The sequence below is a fragment of the Colobus angolensis genome, unplaced genomic scaffold (genome assembly GCF_000951035.1).
Source record: "Colobus angolensis palliatus isolate OR3802 unplaced genomic scaffold, Cang.pa_1.0 Scaffold62, whole genome shotgun sequence".
Taxonomy (NCBI): domain Eukaryota; kingdom Metazoa; phylum Chordata; class Mammalia; order Primates; family Cercopithecidae; genus Colobus; species Colobus angolensis.
The window spans coordinates 742969-762539 of NW_012119821.1; the positions used below are offsets into that span (position 1 = coordinate 742969).

A 19571-nucleotide genomic window follows, 5' to 3' on the forward strand; every position below is an offset into this window, starting at 1 on the left:
TTTGAAAAAAGCCCCTATAAGAGCAACATGAATTCTTCTAAAGTTGAAGTAAGAGGAAATAGCACATTTATGGTGACAGTGCCCTGAAGAAATCAGCTGTTTACAAATGGATAACTCATTTTAAGAAGCGACGAGATGATACTAAAGATAAAGCCCATAGCAGCAGACCATCCATATCAATTTGCGAGGGAAAAAAAATCTCATTTGTGCCCTAGTTGAAGAGGACCAACAATTAACAGCACAAAAATAGCCAACACTATAGACATCACAGTTGGTTCAGGTTACCCAATGTTGACTGAAAAATTAAAAGTTGAGCAGACTTTCCACTTGATAGGTGCCAAAACCATCGCTTCTAGATCAGCTGCAGACAAGAGCAGAGCTTTCAATGGAAATTTTAAACAATTGGAAGCAAGATCCTGAAGCATTTCATGGAAGAATTGTAACAGAAGATGAACCATGGCTTTACTAGTATGATCCTGAAGACAAAGCACAATCAAAGTAGTGACTACCAACAGGTAGAAGTGGTCCAGTCAAAGCAAAAGCAGACTGGAGGTCATGGCAACAGTTTTTTGAGATGCGCAAGGCATTTTGCTTATTGTCTTTCTGGAAGGCCAAAGAATAATAACTTCTGCTTTTTATGACAGTGTTTTGAGAGAGTTAGCCAAAGCTTTAACAGAAAAATTAGAAAGTCCTTCTCCACCACAGCACTGCTCCTGCTCATTCCTCTCAAGGGCAGTTTTATGAGAGTTTTGGTGGGAAATCATTAGGCATCTACCTTATAGTCCTGGCTTGGCTCCTTCTGAATTCTTTTTATTTTCTAATCTTAAAATACTTATGAAGGACCCCCATTTTTCTTAGGGTAATAATGTAAAACTTCATTGACATAATTACATTCCCTGGACCTTCAGATCTTTAGGGAGGACTAAATGGCTGCTGTCATTACTTACAAAAGTGTCTTGAACTTAATCGTTGTGAAATTTTATTTTTTTTCTCTTTTAATTCCATTTTTCCACAAACTTTTTGAAGTCCCTTTGTATTTGACGAAGGAAAGAGTTGATCAATAATGTCAGATTTTATAGCGCTTATAATGTGGTATAGTGATGATTGCCTATCTGGGTTGTAAGCTCCATGTGGGCAAGAATGTTTCTATTTCTCTATCCTTTAGCATGGCTAGCCCTGCCATTAGCTGATGTAGTGACTTTGGGTGATTTTAGGAGACTGCTTTTCTTCCAGGTATTTTCTGCTGCTCCATAGAATATTATACAAGTCTTTATGATGGCAGGATGAACGGCATTGCCTTGGAGCTGTGTAATGCGCAGTTTGTACCACTCTCATCACTGGGCCTGGACACAGTGGTTGATAGAAGCTCAGTAAATCGACTGAATTTAAATGACCAGTATTCATTCATGCTTGGTTTTTGGCTGACTTTCATATGTGTGCTATTTCCTTTGATTTGTACCATAGCCCTACAAGATAGGTCAGGCAGGTATCATTCATGGATTTCACCGTCTACGAAATAATTGAGTCCCAGATCAGTGAAGTGCTTTCCAAAATGATTCACAGAGGATAAGAAAAAGAATAAGGATTTAAACTCAGGTGTCCTGATTCTGGATCATTTTTGTCTTTCCTAAATCACATTGTGTTTATAGTTTATTGTAGCCTTTATTCCTTGTTTGAGTCATAATCTTGTATTTTATTTTTAAGGGCAGGGCGATGTAGACCTGGAATTTGTTTTCGTCTGTTCAGTAGACTCCGATTCCAGAATATGTTGGAATTTCAGACTCCAGAACTTTTGAGAATGCCATTACAGGTAAAAAATTATTTAAATATAAAAGGCATTTTTGTGGGTGAGGGAAGAGAGGAGCCATTTCAACTTCTATGGATTAGGCCTTTAAAAAATCAATTTGTAAAACAAAATTATTCAATATGTATTATAGAGGGTGGCTATGTGTATAACAGAAATATTTTTTCTATATAAGAAAATTTAATTCATAAAACTTCAAAATTTTAAAGAATCACTTGAACGTGTTTAAATTATGGTACAGTTTTAAAGTTTAAATTTTGTTTTTTTTTTTTTTTTTGAGACAGTGTCTTGCTTTGTTGCCCAGGCTAGAGTACAGTGGCGCAATCTCAGCTCACTACAACCTCCACCTCCCAGGTTCAAGCGATTCTCCTGCCTCAGACTCCCAAGTAGCTGGGATTACAGGCACCCACCACTGTGCCTGGCTAATTTTTGTATTTTTAGTAGAAACAGGGTTTCACCATCGTGACCAGGCTGGTCTCGAACTCCTGACCTCATGATCCACCCACCTCAGCCTCCCAAAGTTCTGGGATTACAGGTGTGAGCCACCGTGCCCGGCCATATTTTTTTAATGCAGCATTTTATGAGTTTCAACTATATAGTGTTCACCTTTTAAATTCTCAGAGGGATTAGATAACAAATTACTTAAGGTCCAAAAGATAATACCCAAATCTCAGTATAAGATGCTGAGATTATCTAGTAGTTTTAGAACTGAGTTCACTGAGATTTTCTGACCTCTGTTAATTGTGTTGTGTGTGTGTGTTTTAAGTTTTCTAACTTGATGGAACAGCCAGACCCTGTAACTTTAGGTAAGATTAGCAGAATGCATTCATTTGATTGTTTAGTGTGTTTGGCTAATGCTGGCTTCCAAACCCTTGAAGAGAGGCAGGATAATGTGTTAAACATCCATATACCTAAGATGATTTCTCACTTCCCAATGCTTATGTGTGATTTTCCATTCCTCCTGGGATAAAATTCAGAATTCTTAACAAGAGCGTGAATTACTTGTTCCTGTCTATGTCTCCAGTCACAGGCAGAAATAGGTGATTTCTTGTTATTTATCCTCTCTTACACCATTGGTTTTAGTTTCTCAAGCACATCTTTTTTCCTTCTGCCTTAAGGCTTTCACATGTATCTGCTCTCTCCTTAGATTCCTTCCCCTTATTCCTTTTATGGTTACTCCTACTCAATCTTTACATCTTAGTTTTAAGTGTCTTTCTTCAGGAAAACTATCTGTAACTTCGCATGGTCTGCCTCTCCCACCCTTTTCTGAACTTAAGTCATATTTACTTTAGCTCCCTATAGCCTTCATAGCACTGATGATAGTTGTAATTAAGTAGTTAATTATATAATTAATTCTTTAAGATCTGCTATTCACATTACAGTGTAAACTCAATGAGAATGGACACTTCCTTCTGTCCCCTTCTTTTTCTCCAATTTGCATATTTAAGTGCTTGCACCTAGCAAGCACTTAAATATTTGCTGAGTAGATAAAATATTCTAGAATGTAGTAAGTATAAAGGGGGAAAATTTTTTTTTTTTGGACAGTGACTATGAATGTTATGTATAAGAACAGTGTGAGGAGATGTTGCCAGTGGGAGCAATGGCAATCTTTGTATACGTTGATTGAGGAAAGTATTAAGGTTCTGGCATCTAGGGCAAAGTGTGAGCTCATCTTTTACAGAAAGACATTGTTCCTTCTACTGTTCATTCTAGTCAGAGACTCTATTAGTCTGTGTTTGGGAACTATAGTTCCCATGATTTCTTTAAATGTTTAGGTTAGTATTCTTTTTAATTTTTAAAAATTATTTACTGTTTTGGTTTATAGGAACTTTGCTTACATACCAAGCTGTTAGCCCCAGTTAATTGTCCCATTGCTGATTTTCTTATGAAAGCTCCTGAACCTCCACCAGCTTTAATTGTAAGGAATGCGGTACAAATGCTTAAGGTTGGTGTCTTCATAGTTTTATTTTACTTGACGTTTTTACTTGAAATTTTAAAGTAAATGAAAATATGTCTTAACTAATTTTGTATAATTTTTTTTTGTCCTGCTATGTGTGTCCAGATAAACTAATTTTGTACTTTTAGACAATTATCTTAAATGATCATGTACTTTAATACCGTCATGTATAAAACATTAGGTATAGTTCTTTTATGTAGTGTATTAGAAACAAAATGTATTTTTATGAGATGTAGCAAAAGAAAATCTGTATTCTTATCTCTTATTTAGGGGTTTTTAATTATGTGGTTTGATTAAACACAGTGTTTGCTCATGTCAACATCTGTTCTGTCTCCTTTGACTTAGACAATAGATGCAATGGATCCATGGGAAGATCTGACTGAACTTGGGTATCATTTGGCTGACTTGCCAGTAGAACCACATCTTGGTAAAATGGTCCTGTGTGCTGTTGTTTTAAAGTGTCTGGACCCCATCCTTACAATTGCTTGCACACTAGCTTATCGAGATCCTTTTGTGCTGCCTACTCAGGCCTCTCAAAAACGTGCAGCTATGCTTTGTAGGAAGCGCTTCACTGCAGGAGCTTTCAGTGACCATATGGCGCTTCTCAGAGCGTTCCAGGTACTATTACTGTCCTTTTATTTCTGAAAATGCTGCTGGTTAAACACATTTCTGGGGCAAATTAGGAATTTTAAAAATAATTTATAAATTTTAAAATTGCATTAATTTTGTTTCATTGTGAAGTCACATTAATAGTCCTGAAAAATACCTTCTTGCTGTTACTATGTTAAAAGAGTTTTGCTCTTTTTTTCTCATTTTCTCCTTATAGGAATATATGTGTGTATTTGTATATATATTTATTTATATTTATGCTTCCATTACCAGGTTTCTTTAAATCATGTCTTGGGCAAACAATGTCCTAAAATTTTAGTTAAGAAATACTGTATACTATTTAAACTACATAGAACAAAGCTTATAAGAAAATTATATTGAATTTAATGTCTATCGATTTTTCTTAGAGTTCTTTCTTGTGTGCTCAAGACACTAGGCTGAGAACTTAATTTTGTAAAGCACAATACAAAAGTCACTTAAAAACCTTTAAGATGATGGTAATGGGAAGTTGAGGAAAGAGGCAAATGGAAAAGAAAAGATAGGGAAAATAGGATCCTGGGGAAGATAAATTAAATGTAATTTAGAATTTCAGATATGTGGGGAAGAATATGTTATTTCTTGAAAACATAGGCATTGTATTTATCCTTAAATCTTGAATGTAGGCTGTGTCTATACTTTTTTTTTTTTTGAGACAGAATCTCACTCTGTCACCCAGGCTGGAGTGCAGTGGCACAGTCTCGGCTCACTGCAACCTCAGCCTCCCATGTTCAAGCAATTCTCCTGCCTCAGCTTCCCAAGTAGCTTGGATTACAGGAACCCACCACTATGCCTAGCTAATTTTTGTTTTGTTTTGTTTTGTTTTTGAGATGGAGTCTCGCTCTGTTGCCCAGGCTGGAGTGTAGTGGCCGGATCTCAGCTCACTGTAAGCTCCGCCTCCCGGGTTCCCGCCATTCTCCTGCCTCAGCCTCCCGAGTAGCTGGGACTGCAGGCACCCGCCATCTCGCCCGGCTAGTTTTTTTATATTTTCTTAGTAGAGACGGGGTTTCACCATGTTAGCCAGGATGGTCTCGATCTCCTGACCTCGTGATCTGCCCGTCTCGGCCTCCCAAAGTGCTGGGATTACAGGCTTGAGCCACTGCGCCTGGCCATTAATTTTTGTATTTTTAGTAGAGAGAGGATTTCACCATGTTGGCCAGGCTGGTCTCAAACTCCTGACCTCAAGTGATCTGCCAGCCTTTGCCTCCCAAAGTGCTGGGATTACAGGTGTGAGCCACCATGCCTGGCCATATCTTTTAAAAATCTAACTTTGTTTATGCAGAAGTACCCTTTTTCAGACATAAAAGATTTTTTCAACACATATATGATTTTCAAAAAACATTACAAGCTCTTTTGTATTATTGATCAATGGATGACTCATTGTTATTAATTTGGTATGTTAAATACTGTATATTATAGTAGATTAGTTGAGTGAGAAGTAGAGAGAGATTTAGAGTAGAATTTCTGTCTGTTCTTTGCTTTTCTGCCAGCTCCTTCAAAAGCAGAGAGAATAAATTATTGCTTCAGTCTTTTAGTTATATATATTCCAAAGCAAGAGAACCTTTTCACAAAGGAAAGCTTTTTATACTGCATATAGATGATTTATAGAAATCCTACTTTCCATTCTTAGGTAGATTCCAGGGTTGACATAGAGATTATTTTTTGGAGGACAAGAGTGGCACCATTCTTGGATATAAGTGTTATGAAGCCTTAGTTGAAAACCTCCTACACTTTTGTAGAATAAAATTAGCAGATGCATCTGAGAAGGCAAATATTTTTACATTGTTTGTCATTTAGGCTACTTGACACTTAGTTCTCATTGAGATTTTATAAACTCAATGGCTTTTGTAGCATTGGAGTGTAAATTAATGATAAATATTATTTGTTCATAAAGTCTTAGATTTTATAGAATAATTAGAATAAGGCAAATTGACCTTGAGGAAGTCGTATAGTGATTTGTAGTAACTTTGTTGCCTCACTAAGAAGTGGTTAGTAAATGTGTCTTGTTATGCAATTATTCTCTTTTTGTAGGCCTGGCAAAAAGCACGAAGTGATGGGTGGGAGCGAGCCTTTTGTGAAAAGAATTTTCTTTCACAGGCTACTATGGAAATAATCATAGGCATGAGAACACAGTTGCTTGGTCAACTTAGAGCATCAGGTAAAGTTTTCCCTCAAAGAGTCTATTTAAGTTACTGAGAGTACCCTGCCCATATTTTATAGTATTTCTTATGTTAACAGATGCCATCTATTATTTTTATGAAATTATCATGTTGTACATCTTATATTCATGCATCATTTGTAGACTTCTATATGTCTTCAACTTTTGCTTGTTGATGAAAGAAAGGCTATTGCAGAAGGTGTATTTGAGAAACCTAGGGACAACATCTATGCCCTTTTGATACTGTTGGCAATGAACAATTTATATTTCTTGGCAGAGATCAATTTAGATCTTATAGTTATTTTCTTTTATCACCATTAATGAATACTTATTTAGTTCTGTTAAATATAAATTTTAAAAAATTGATATGAATGCTGCTTTTCGTATTTTTGGAACACAAAAATGACTGGTAATACTTGAAGTCGCTGTTTTTTGTTTTTTTTTTTAAGAGGATGCTAGTATTGCTATTACCTTTTAGAATTGCTTTTTTGAGTAGCAAAAAAAAAAAAATTGATGTGATAATCAGAAGAAAAGTACTGGAGCCTGGATTCGTAGGTTAGCTGAAGTGCCAAAGTAATATAAGGAATGAACCAGAGGATTCAAGAGTTGACTTGAACATGAGGAAATATGAAGGACTTTTGAAGCTCAAGCAAAAATTGCCATATATTTACTTGACTTCATCTACAGAATTAGTATCTATCGTAACCAAAATGTAGTTAGTAACAATCAGAAGAATGGTTTGGGTTTCCAGCTATGAATTTAGTTTGTTCTGGCAGCAGATTATGAAGAACTGTATTGCAAGAATGTGCATTTAAAAGAATTTAAGCCCCCAATGATTCTTACACTTACTCTAACCTGAGCAGATCTACACTTCCCTAGAATGTTGGTTCTGTATCTATTTTGGTGGGGCTGGGGGGTGGTGGTTCATATTTTAAACAATTTCCAGAGGAGATTCTATTAATTATTGTGAAATTTGAATATCACAACATTTACATGAGTTGTACAAGTTTTTGGAAAAAATACACAAAAATATCTTGTGCAAATAGAAAAAGTTGGTGTGTTTTTTTTTTCTCTCTCTAGGTTTTGTTAGAGCACGAGGTGGTGGTGACATTCGAGATGTTAACACAAACTCTGAGAATTGGGCTGTCGTTAAAGCTGCATTGGTGGCAGGCATGTATCCTAATTTAGTCCATGTGGACAGAGAGAATCTAGTGTTGACAGGGCCAAAGGAGAAAAAAGTACGATTTCATCCTGCTTCAGTTCTCAGTCAGCCTCAATATAAAAAGGTAAAATATTTTGAATGCTCTTGGGTTTTGAGGTGAAACTAATTTAGATAGGGTTAGGGTTAGGGTAAAATGCTCCAAATACCTGCCTGCTTTAAGAAATTAGTAAGTTTTATATATATATGTATGTGTGCGTGTGTATATATATGTGTGTGTGTGTATATATATGTGTATATATATATATAATATTGGAACAAAACTTATTAATCTTAGAGTTGGAAAAGGTAATGTGTTAAGTAATGAGTATTTTTGTACAAACTACATGAGCAATGACTTGTTTTAATTTTTGCTTAGGTACTAATATACATCATCTATTTCACTGAGAGACTTTTTACATTTTAAAATTATTTCCAGTAAACTAGGTGATAAACACAATTAACAATTTTTTAAAATTTATTTTCTTAATAGATTCCTCCAGCCAATGGCCAAGCTGCAGCAATTAAGGCACTGCCCACAGATTGGCTTATTTATGATGAAATGACCAGAGCCCATAGAATAGCTAATATTAGATGTTGTTCAGCAGTGACACCTGTCACTATATTGATATTCTGTGGACCAGCTAGATTGGCAAGTAATGCTCTTCAGGAACCTTCGTCCTTTAGAGGTAAATGTATTACGAAGGAAATAAAAATCTATTTGAAATGAGTTTTTTTTTTTTTTACTAAACCAAATGATGAAATTATAAAAATTTATATAGTAGCAGCTCTATTTTGATATACTAAGACTAATTAGGAAATACTAAGTTATACTACTGTTTTTGAAATTTATAAGGTAACTCGATGTTGATTTGTGCATTTTTTATTAATCTTGCTGTTGGGAAGAAATTTTTCTTTTCCACTTGAATTTAAGTGATAGTTTAACATAAATAAAGGTAATTGTAAAAGAAATAATGATAGCCACCTATAATCTCACTTTTCTCATGCTAACACTTTTTAATGTTATATTTTTTCTACATGTTTATGTATTTTAAATTATGTCACCCAAACCGTTACTTTATATTTTGTTATTTTCATTACAGAGATATAAAAAATATTTTTAGTATTTTATATTAATGACTGCAAAATAGTGTATCACACAAGTGGCATAATGCAGTTTTTTCCTTCAACTTTTATTTTAAGTTCAGGGATACGTGTGCAAGATGTGCAGGTTTGTTGCATAGGTAAACATGTGCCATGGTGGTTTGCTGCACAGATCATGCCATCATGTATCTATCAAGGCCAGTGTCCATTAGCTATTCTTCCTGATGTTCTCCCTCCCCACTACCACATACCCCCAGCAGGCCCCAGTGTGTGGTGTTCCCCTCTCTGTGTCCATGTGTTCTCATCATTCAGCTCCCACTTATAAGTAAGAACATGCAGTGTTTGGTTTTTTGTTCCTGCATTAGTGTGCTGAGGATAATGGCTTCTAACTCCATCCATGTCCCTGCAAAGGACATGATCTAATTCCTTTTTATGGCTGCATAGTATCCCATGGTGTGTATGTACCATATTTTCTTTATCTAGCCTATCATTGATGGGCATGTCTTTGCTATTGTGAATGCACTGAACATACAAGTGTACGTGTCTTTATAATAGAATGATTTATATTCCTTTGGGTGTTTACCCAGAAATGATGTTTTTGCCTCTAGGTCTTTGAGGAGTCACCCTGCTGTCTCCCACAGTGGTTGAATTAATTGATACTCCCACCAGTAGTGTAAAAGTGTTCCTTTTTCTCCGCAACTGCACCAGCATGTGGTGTTTTGAACTTTTAATAATAACCATTCTGACTGGCATGAGATGGCATCTCATTGTGGTTTTGAATTGCATTTTAGTAATGATCAGTGATGTTGAGCTTTTTTTCATGTTTGTTGGCCACATGTACGTCTTCTTTTGAGAAGTGTGTTCATGTCCTTTGCGCACTTTTTAATGGGCTGTTTTTTCTTATAAATTTGCTTAAGTTCCTTGTAGACTCTGGATATTAGACCTTTGTCAGATGGATAGATTGCAAAACTTTTCTCCCATTCTGTTTCCTATGGTGATAGTTGTTTCTTTTGCTGTGCAGAAACTCTTTAGTTTATTAGATCCCATTTGTCAATTTTTGCTTTTGTTGCAATTGCTTTTGGTGTTTTTGTCTGTGCCTATGCCCTGAATGGTATTGCCTAAATTTTCTTCTGGGTTTTTGTGGTTTAGGGTTTTACATTTAAATCTTTAATCCAGCTTGTGTTAATTTTTGTAGAAGGTGTTAGGAAGGGGCCCAGTTTCAATTTTCTGCATATAGGTAGCTGGTTCTTCCAGCACCATTTGTTAAATAAGGAGCCTTTTCCTCGTTGCTTGTTTTTGTCAAGTTTGTCGAAGATTAGATGGTTGTAGGTGTTGTAGGTGTGTGGTCTTATTTCTCAGTTCTCTATTCTGTTCCACTGTTCTCTGTGTGTGTTCTTGTACCAGTACCATGCTGTCTTGGCTAATGTAGTCCTGTAGTATAGTTTGAAGTCAGGTAGTGTGATGCCTCAACTTTGTTCTTTTTGCTTAGGATTGTCTTGGCTATATGGTCTCTTTTTTTGGTTCCATATGAATTTTGAAATCATTTCTTGTAAGTCTGTGAAGAATGTCAGTGGTAGTATAATGGGAGTAGCATTGAATCTGTAACTTTCTCTGGGCAGTATGGCCATTGTCATGATACTGATTGTTCCTATCCATGAGCATGGAATGTTTTTCCATTTGTTTATGTCCTCTCTGATTTCTTTGAGCAGTGATATGTAGCTCTCTTTGAATAGGTCCTTCACTTCCCTTATTAGCTATATTCCTAGGTATTTTTATTTTATTTTATATTATTTCATGTTTTTGAGATGGAGTCTTGCTCTGTCACCCAGGCCGGAGTGCAGTGGCACAATCTCAGCTCACTGCAACCTCCGCCTCCTGGGTTCAAGCAGTTCTCCTGCCTGAGACTCCTGAGTAGCTGGAATTATAGGCATGTGCCACAATGCCTGGCTAATTTTTGTATTTTTACTAGAGACAGGGTTTCACCATGTTGGGCAGGGTGATCTTGAACGCCAGACCTCAAGGTGATCCATCTGCCTGCCTCAGCCTCCCAAAGTGCTGCAAATACAGGCATGAGCTACTATGCTTGGCCTTTTCCTAGGTATTTTATTCTTTTTGTAGCAATTGTGAATGTGAGTTCATTCATGATTTGGCTCTCTGCTTTCCTGTTGTTGGTATATAGGAATGCTAGCAATTTTTGCACATTGATTTTATATCCTGATGCTTTACTGAAGCTGTTTATCAGTTTAAGAAGCTTTTGGACTGAGACAATGGGTTTTCTAGATGTATGATCATGTCAACTACAAACAAAGATAATTTGACTTCCTCTTTTCCTATTTGAATATGCTTTATTTATGTTTTTTGAGATGGAGGCTCACTCTGCCGCCCAGGTTGGAGTGCAGTGGCATGATCTCAGCTCACTGCAACCTCTGCCTTCTGGGTTCAAGTGATTCTCCTGCCTCAGCCTCTGGAGTAGCTGGGATTACAGATGCCTGCCACCACACTCCGCTAATGTTTTTTGTATTTTTAGTAGAGATAACATTTCACAGTGTTGGCCAGGCAGGTCTCAAACTCCTGACTTCAAGTGATCTGCCACCTTGGCCTCCCAAAGTGCTGGATTATAGGCACGAGCCACTGCACCCACCCGGCCTGAATACTCTTCATTTTTTTCCTCTGGCCTGATTTCCTGGGCCTGAACTTCCAATCCTGTGTTGAGTAAGAGTGGTGAGAGAGAATATCCTTGTCTTGTGACAGTTTTCAAGGGGAATGCTTCCTATTTTTGCCCATTCAGTATGATATTGGCTGTGGGTTTGTCATAAATAGCTCTTATTATTTTGAGATATGTTCCTTCACCACCTAGTTTATTGGGAGTTTATAACACGAAGGGATGTTGAACTTTATTGAAGGCCTTTTCTGCGTCTATTGAGATAATCATGTGATTTTTGTCTTTAGATTTGTTTATGTGATGAATTACATTTATTGATTTGCATATGTTGAACCATCCTTGCATCCCAGGGATGAGGCCAACTTGATTGTGGTGGACTAGCCTTTAGATGTGCTGCTGTATTTGGTTTGCCCGTATTTTATTGAGAATTTTTGCATTGATATTCATCAGGGATATTGCCCTGAAGTTTTCTTTTTTTGTTGTATCTCTGTCAGGCTTTGGTATCAGGATGATGCTGATCTTACAGAATGAGTTATGGAGGAGTCCCTCCTTTTCAGTTGTTTGCAATAGTTTCAAAAGAAAGGGTATCAGCTCCTCTTTGTACTTCTGGTAGAATTCAGCTGTAAATCCATCTGGTTGGGCTTTTTTTGGTTGGTAGGCTCTTTGTTACTGCCTCAATTTCAGAACTTGCTATTGGTCTATTCAGGGATTCAGCTTCTTTCTGGTTCAGTCTCAGGAGTATGTATGTGTCCAGGAATTTATCTCTTTCTTCTAGATTTTCCAGTTTATTTGCATAGAGGCGTTTATAGTATTCTATGATGGTAGTTTGTATTCCCGTGGGGTCAGTGGTGAGCTCTCTTGTATCATTTTTTATTGTATCTATTTTATTCTTGTCTCTTTTCTTCTTTATTAATCTAGCTAGCAGTCTGTTTTATTGATTTTTAGAAAGGACCAGCTTTTTGATTTGCTGATTTTTTGGAGGGTTTTTCCTGTCTCTATCTGCTTCACTTCTGCTCTGATATTAGTTATTTCATGTCTTCTGCTAGCTTGGGTTTGTTTGCTCTTGGTTCTCTAATTTTTTAAATTGAGATGTTAGGTTGTTAACTTGAAATCTTTCTAGCTTTTTGATGTGTTCATTTAGTGCTGTGAAGTTCCCTCTTAACACTGTTTTAACTGTGTCCCAGAGATTGTGGTACATTGTCTCTTTGTTCTTATTAGTTTCAAAGAACTTCTTGATTTCTGCCTTAATTTCATTATTTACCCAAGAGTCATTCAAGAGCAGGTTGTTCAGTTTCCATGTAGTTGTGTGGTTTTGAGTGAATGTCTTAGTCTTGTGTTCTAATTTGATTGTGCTGTGGTCTGATAGACTGTTATGATTTTACTTCTTTTACATTTGCTGGAGAGTGTTTTACTTCCAATTATATGGTCAATTTTAGAGTAAATGCCATGTGGCGATGAGAAGAATGTATATTCTCTTCTTGTTTTTGGGTAGAGAGTTCTGTAGATATCTATCAGGTCCACTTGATCCAGAGCTGAGTTCAGGTCCTGAATATCTTTATTAATTTTCTGTCTTGATAATCTGTCTAATGTTGTCTGTGGGATGTTAAAGTCTCCCACTATTATTGTATGGGAGGTTAAGTCTCTTTGTAGGTCTCTAAGAACTTGTTTTATGAATCTGGGTGCTCCTGTATTAGGTGCATATATATTTAGGATCATTAGTTCTCTTTGTTGAACCCTTTACCACTGTGTAATGCCCTTCTTTGATCTTTATTGGTTTAAAGTGTGTTTCATCAGAAACTAGGATTGCAACCACTGCCTTTTTCTGTTTTCCATTTGCTTGGTAAATTTTCCTCCTTCCCTTTCTTTTGAGCCTGTGTGTGACTTTCCATGTGAGATGGGTCTCTTGAAGACAGCATACCCATGGGTCTTGGCTCTTTATCCAGTTTGCCATTCTGTGCCTTTTAATTGGAGCATTTACCCCATTTACATTTAAGGTTACTTTTAAGGTTAGGTATTGTTATGTGTGAATTTGATTCTGTCATCATGATGCTAGCTGATTATTTTGCAGACTTGTTTATGTGGTTGCTTCATAGTGTTACTGGTCTGTGTACTTCCGTGTGTTTTTGTAGTGGCTGGTAATGGTTTTTCCCTTTCATATTTAGTGTTTCCTTCAGGAGCTCTTGCAAGGCAGGCCTGGTGGTGACACATATCCTCAGCATTTGCTTGTCTGAAAGGGATCTTATTTGTCCTTCACTTATAAAGCTTAGTTTGACTGGATATGAAATTCTGGGTTGGAATTCTTTTCTGTAAGAGTGTTGAATATCAGCCCCCAATCTCTTCTGGCTTGTAGGGTTTCCTCTGAGACTACTGTTAGTCTGTTGGGCTTCCCTTTGTATGTGACCTGGCCTTTCTCTCTGGCTGCCCTTAACATTTTTTCTTTAATTTAGACCTTGGAGAATCTGATGATTTTTTGTCTTGGGGTTGATCTTCTCATGGAGTATTATACTAGAGTTCTCTGGATTTCCTGAATTTGAGTGTTGGCCTGTCTTGCTAGGTTAGGGAAGTTTTCCTGGATGATATCCTGAAGTATGTTTTCCAACTTGGTTCTATTCTCTGGTATTTTTCGGCTATCCCAGTCAGTTGTAGGTTCAGTCTCTTTAAATAATCCCATATTTCTCAGAGGTTTTGTTCATTTGTTTTTCGTTCTTTTTTCTCTATTCTTGTCTGCCTGTCTTATGTCAGAAAGATAGTCTTCAAGCTCTGAGATTCTTTCCTCTGCTTGGTCGGTGCTGCTATTGATACTTTTGATTGCATTGTGAAGTTCTCATGTTGTGTTTTTCAGCTCCATCAGGTTGGTTATGTTCTTCTCTAAACTGGCTATTAGCTCCTGTATTGTTTTATCATGATTCTTAGCTTCTTTGCATTGGGTTACAACATGTTTCTTTAGCTCAGCGAAGTTTGTTATTACCCACCTTCTGAAGCCTACTTCTGTCATTTCAGCCATCTCAGCCTCAGCCCAGTTCTGTGCCCTTGCTAGAGAGGTATCACAATCATCTGGAGGAGAAGAGGCATTCTGGCTTTTTGAGTTTTCAGCATTTTTGCATTATTTCTCACCTTTGTGGTCTTATCTACCTTTGATCTTTGAGGATGCTGACCTTTGGATGAGGTTTTTGTGGAGTCTTTTCTGTTGATGTTGTTTTTGTTGTTTTCTGTTTGTTTTTCTTTTAGAGTCAGGCCACTCTACCATGGGGCTGGTGTGGTTTGCTGGGGCTCCCCTCCGGACCTCAGTTGCCTCAGTTTTTCCCATACGTGGAGGTATCACCAGTGAAGTCTGCAAAACAGCAAAGATGGAAGCCAGCTCCTTCTTCTGGAAGTTCTGTCCCAGGGGGTTATTGACCTATTGCTGGCCCATATGCACCTGTAGGAGGTGACTGGAGGCCCCCATTCTGAGGTCTTACCCAGTCAGGAGGAATGAGATCAGGGACCTGTACGAAGAAGCAGTCTGGCTGCTTTTTGATACAGCAGGTGTGCTGCATTGGTGGGAACCCTTCCTGATCCAGACTGCCTGTATAGCCATCAGGCTGGAGTGGCTGAGTTGACCAAACCACAAAGATGGCAGCCACCCCTGCCCCGGGAACTCGGCCCCATCTCAGACCAATCAACCCACTGCTGTTGGCTGGTGGGGATTCCAAGCCAGTTGGTTGTAATTGGTGAGGTGCCATGGAAGTGGATCCCACAAAATGATGCTGCTTGGCTTCCTGGATTCAGCCCCCTTTCTAGGGATATGTACAAACAGATTTCCTGCCTTGCTAGGGATCCCAGGGCCAGAGTATGTAAAACTCCTAGGTTTCTGTGTGTGCCTTGAGTGGCTGCTCTGCCGAGACTCCATACAGATCTGTGGCATGGCTCACGAAGGGATCCCCTGATTCACAGGTTGCAAAGATCCATGGGAGAAACATGGTTTCCTGGGAGGGGTCACGTAATCACTCACTGCTTCCCTTGGCTGGGTGTGGGGGTTCCTTTGGCTCTGTGCGGCTCCTGGGTGAGCCGTCGCCTTCACCTACTTTTCTTCATTCTCCATGGGTTGATTTGTATGCCTAGTCAGTCCGAATATGAGAACCTGGATGTTTCAGTGGAAGGTGCTGAATTCATTGTGCCTTTCATTCCTCTTTGTGAGTGCTGCAGACTGCAGCCGCTTCTGATAAGCCATCTTTGATTGATCCCCCGGCATAACACATTTAAAATGTTCCTTCATAGTTGGACATCTTGATGATCTCAAATTATTTGCTATTTAGTGATTCAGCAAATATTTAGGACCTACTATATGTCAGGTACTAGGCTAGGCATTGAAGGTATAATAGAGTGTGTCTGTCCTTAGGAATTGGCACAGTAGTGAGGTTAGACAGTAAAAAATAAATTATCTGCATGATGCTATTAAGAAAATACAAAGAGGACTGCCTTAGAGGTGACCTACTTGAAAGGAAGCCTAAACCAGTTTTTCTGAGAAGACTTAAATTGAGACCTACAATATGAGAAGAGCCAGCCACATGAAAGAAGCAGAAATGTGCTGCAGCTAGAGAAAGAGGGAAAGCCCCAAGAGTCTGTGCTAGGAAATGATCTAGGAATTGACAGAAAGACTGTGTGATTGGAGTGCATTGGTCAATGGAAGAGGGCAATGATAAGGTTGAAAGGAAAGCATGGACTTGTAGGCCATAGAAATGCAAAGAAAAGGAAGCCATTAAAAGTTGAAGGAATGACATGATGTGATATGTTCCAAAAGGTCATTTTGGCTAAGGGGATGAATTACAGGAGTAATTACAAGAATAGAAGAGTGGAGGCAGGTAGGAGGCTTTTGCAGTGGTCTTCTAACAGAAGATGATGGCTCAGAGATAGGATAGTGATTGTGGATATGAAGAGAAGTGACATAAAATTATTTTGAAGGTACTAGTAACTGCTAGATTGAATGTGGGTAGTAAGGGAAAGGGAGGAGTCAATTCTCAGATTTTGGTTATAGTAGCTTGTCACTCATTTGAGATTCAGAAAACTGCAAAGAGCAAGTTGTGTAGGGGAGAAATTAAGGGTTCTTGTTAGACATGTTAAGTTTGAGATGGCTAAGACATTCTAAGTAAGTTTTTTTTTTCCAGGAAGCAGTTGGATATGCATTTCTGGAGCTCAGGGAAGATGTCTGGGCTAGCAATACAAATTTGGAAGTCATCAGCTTGTAAATGATATTTATAGACATGAGAATGGGTTTCCTAAAGAGAATGTATAAATTTGAGTAGCGGAAGAAAGAATGGTTCAGTGTTGAAGGTAAATCTGTTTCAAGAAGGGAGTGATTAGCTCTATTGAATGTGCTTTGAGAGACTGAGGGCATTAAGTTTGTATGAAGAGAGTAGAAATAGTATGATTGATAATTTATGAGATTATGGGGCATTGCTACATTGACATCTTCATCTGTGTGTCCTTTTGCTTTAATGCATTTAATATTTTCTTTGTGATAAAACTTTTTGAAGTGGGAATTTATAAAAATGTATAGATATTATTTATGGCTCTTCCTCCATACTCAACCATATTAGCACCATTGAGAGTGAATTTCATGGCAACTATGCCATCATTTGGTGTTGGTTTTAAAGATAAAATATTTAAAGATTCCTTCATTTGCTCTTTTTATTTCTGTCCAAAAGAAATAACTCTCCATGCATTTCTTTATATTTCCCTTTAGTTGAGTTTTTTTTTCATCTTCTACCCATTTATTTGGTTGATTTGTATGCCTAGTCAGTCTGAATCAGTAAAAACTGATATGTTACTCAAAAATTTGAATGATAGCTTTATAATTTAAAGATATTATTAATATTTTTTCTATCATGTTCAATCTGTTATTCATTTTAGTGTTACGTATTTTGAGTTCTGAGTTTTGATTGCTGTGTATTTAAACTGAATAATCTTTTGCTATACTATCCACTTTCAAAACTGAGAAAATTTCATCCTTCCATTGATGTGATAAGTATTGTTTTTGTTTTCTATAATTTGGTTTTTAAGAATTTTTTAAATCATGTTGTGTTAATTCTGACTTAAAACAAAGATCTAAGTTTTTCCAAGTGCTTTCCCCTCATCTGTACAATTTATTAGGTAGTTCTTATATATCCTCCTTTAGAAAGCTTGCATGATTGCATATTAAATTTGATATCTTTAACCTTTTTGTATACTCTGTTCCTTTACATTTCTGCCTTTATATTGCGCCTTCTTGTTTAGTATTTTTGTTTAATAAATTCTTCTATCTGGTAGTAGAAACGCTAGCTGTTACTCTTTACTGCCTTTCTGTTATTGAGCTATTGTTTGATAATGTTACCTATTTTTTAAATAATGAATATTCATTAGTCATCTTCTTGTAATCCTTTTGCAAACAACAATTCTTTTGTGTTTGTTTGTTTGTTTGAGACAGGGTCTTGGTCTGTCCCTCCGGCAGAAGTACAGTGTTGCAATTACAGCCTTTGCAACCTCTGTCTCCCAGGCTCAAGTGATTCTCCCACCTCAGTCTCCCTAGTAGCTGGGACTAAAGGCACACATCACCATGCCTGGCTAATGTTCATATTTTTCGTAGAGATGGGTTTCGCCATGTTGCCCAGGCTGATCTTGAACTCCTGCGCTCAAACAATCTGCTCACCCCAGCCTCCCAAAGTGTTGGGATTACAGGCGTGAGCCACCACACCTAGGCCTCTTTTTGTATGTTAATTTAATGTTTCCATCCAGGAAATTTAGTATCTTTTATTTAGCCATGCCTTATTTTAAATTTATCTTAAAAATATATATATATTTTGGTAACTTTTATAAAGGTTGGGGATATTTCCTCAGGTGATTCTTAAGATTTCTTTTGTTGCTGTTTTCAGTTGTCATGGTGAATGGATTCTCTTTGTGTAATTTTCTTGCTGAACTTTACAAACATTATTGCAGACATATTTTATGTACCTTGTTACTTTACTAAACTCATTAATCCTTTGGATTTTGTATTTATTTAATTATATTACCTTCAGGTGGTAATATTTCATTTATTACCAAAAGATATTCCTTTAATTTCTTTTTGAAGATATTAGAAAACTGAATTAATGGTCCATTTTGTCTTACTGAATTTTAAAGTTTCAGATTCTAAAGTTATACTATTGATTATAATATTAATTTTAACAAAAGGTTCCTTTTAAATAACGGAATAGTGTTTTGTGTGTGTGTGTGTCTGTGCGTGTGTTTGTGTGTTTTTGTTTTTAAGAGACAGGGTTTCACCCTGTCACTCAGGATGGAGTGCAGTGGTGCAGTAGTCATAGCTCACTGTAATCCTGAACTCCAGGGCTCAAGTGATCCTCCCACCTCAGCCTCCTGAGTAGCTGGGACTATAGGCATGAGTCACCAAACCTGGCATAGAAGGTTTTTTTGTTTGTTTGTTTTGTTTTTGTGTGTGTGTTAAAAATTTGTTGAATGTACTAAATAGCATTTGAGCATTTGTTCATATAATCAGAAATTATTTAGTCTATTGATGTGGTATATAGATTTTCTTACAGAACTGTTATTTTATTCTAAAAATAAACCTTCCTTGGACTAAGTGTGATTTATTACATTGCTGGATATTTTTCTAACATTTTATTTAAAACTTATATTTCTCTTCATTGGTGAGGTTCACCTGTAGGGGTTTGTGTGGTGTATGTTCATACATGTTCTGCTATGTAGCTTTCAGGTGTTAATCAGGTTTTGGTTTAGGTTTAGATTTGTCTTATTAAAGGAATGGTCATTATTTGATTCCCTGCAAAATTGAGAGACTTGGTGTTCTGGATTTCTTTGTTGATGTTCTTTAAGGATATCTCTGATTTCTTCCTTAAATATATTTGGGTTCTTCTAATTCCTCTACTTTCAGTTTTAGTAATTTTTGTGTAGAAAATAATAGATTTCTTTGAAGATTTCAAATTTATTATTTATACATACTGTATATTGTAGCCTATATCAATTTCGTATTAATTTTATAATACATTCTGTATTAATTTTTTTTTTTTTTTGAGG

The 19571-nt window shown here is 37.0% G+C and overlaps 1 protein-coding gene across 1 annotated transcript in view; it reads left to right on the forward strand.

Annotated features, from left to right (window-relative positions):
- Window positions 1-19571, forward strand: part of YTHDC2 (YTH domain containing 2) — a 77384-nt gene that overhangs the window by 42102 nt on the left and 15711 nt on the right. Inside the window, exons 18-23 of the mRNA XM_011963648.1 lie at window positions 1705-1810; window positions 3630-3749; window positions 4107-4379; window positions 6438-6564; window positions 7645-7850; window positions 8256-8451. Of these exons, the coding sequence (XP_011819038.1) occupies window positions 1705-1810; window positions 3630-3749; window positions 4107-4379; window positions 6438-6564; window positions 7645-7850; window positions 8256-8451 (1028 nt within the window). The remainder of the gene's footprint in view (window positions 1-1704; window positions 1811-3629; window positions 3750-4106; window positions 4380-6437; window positions 6565-7644; window positions 7851-8255; window positions 8452-19571) is intronic.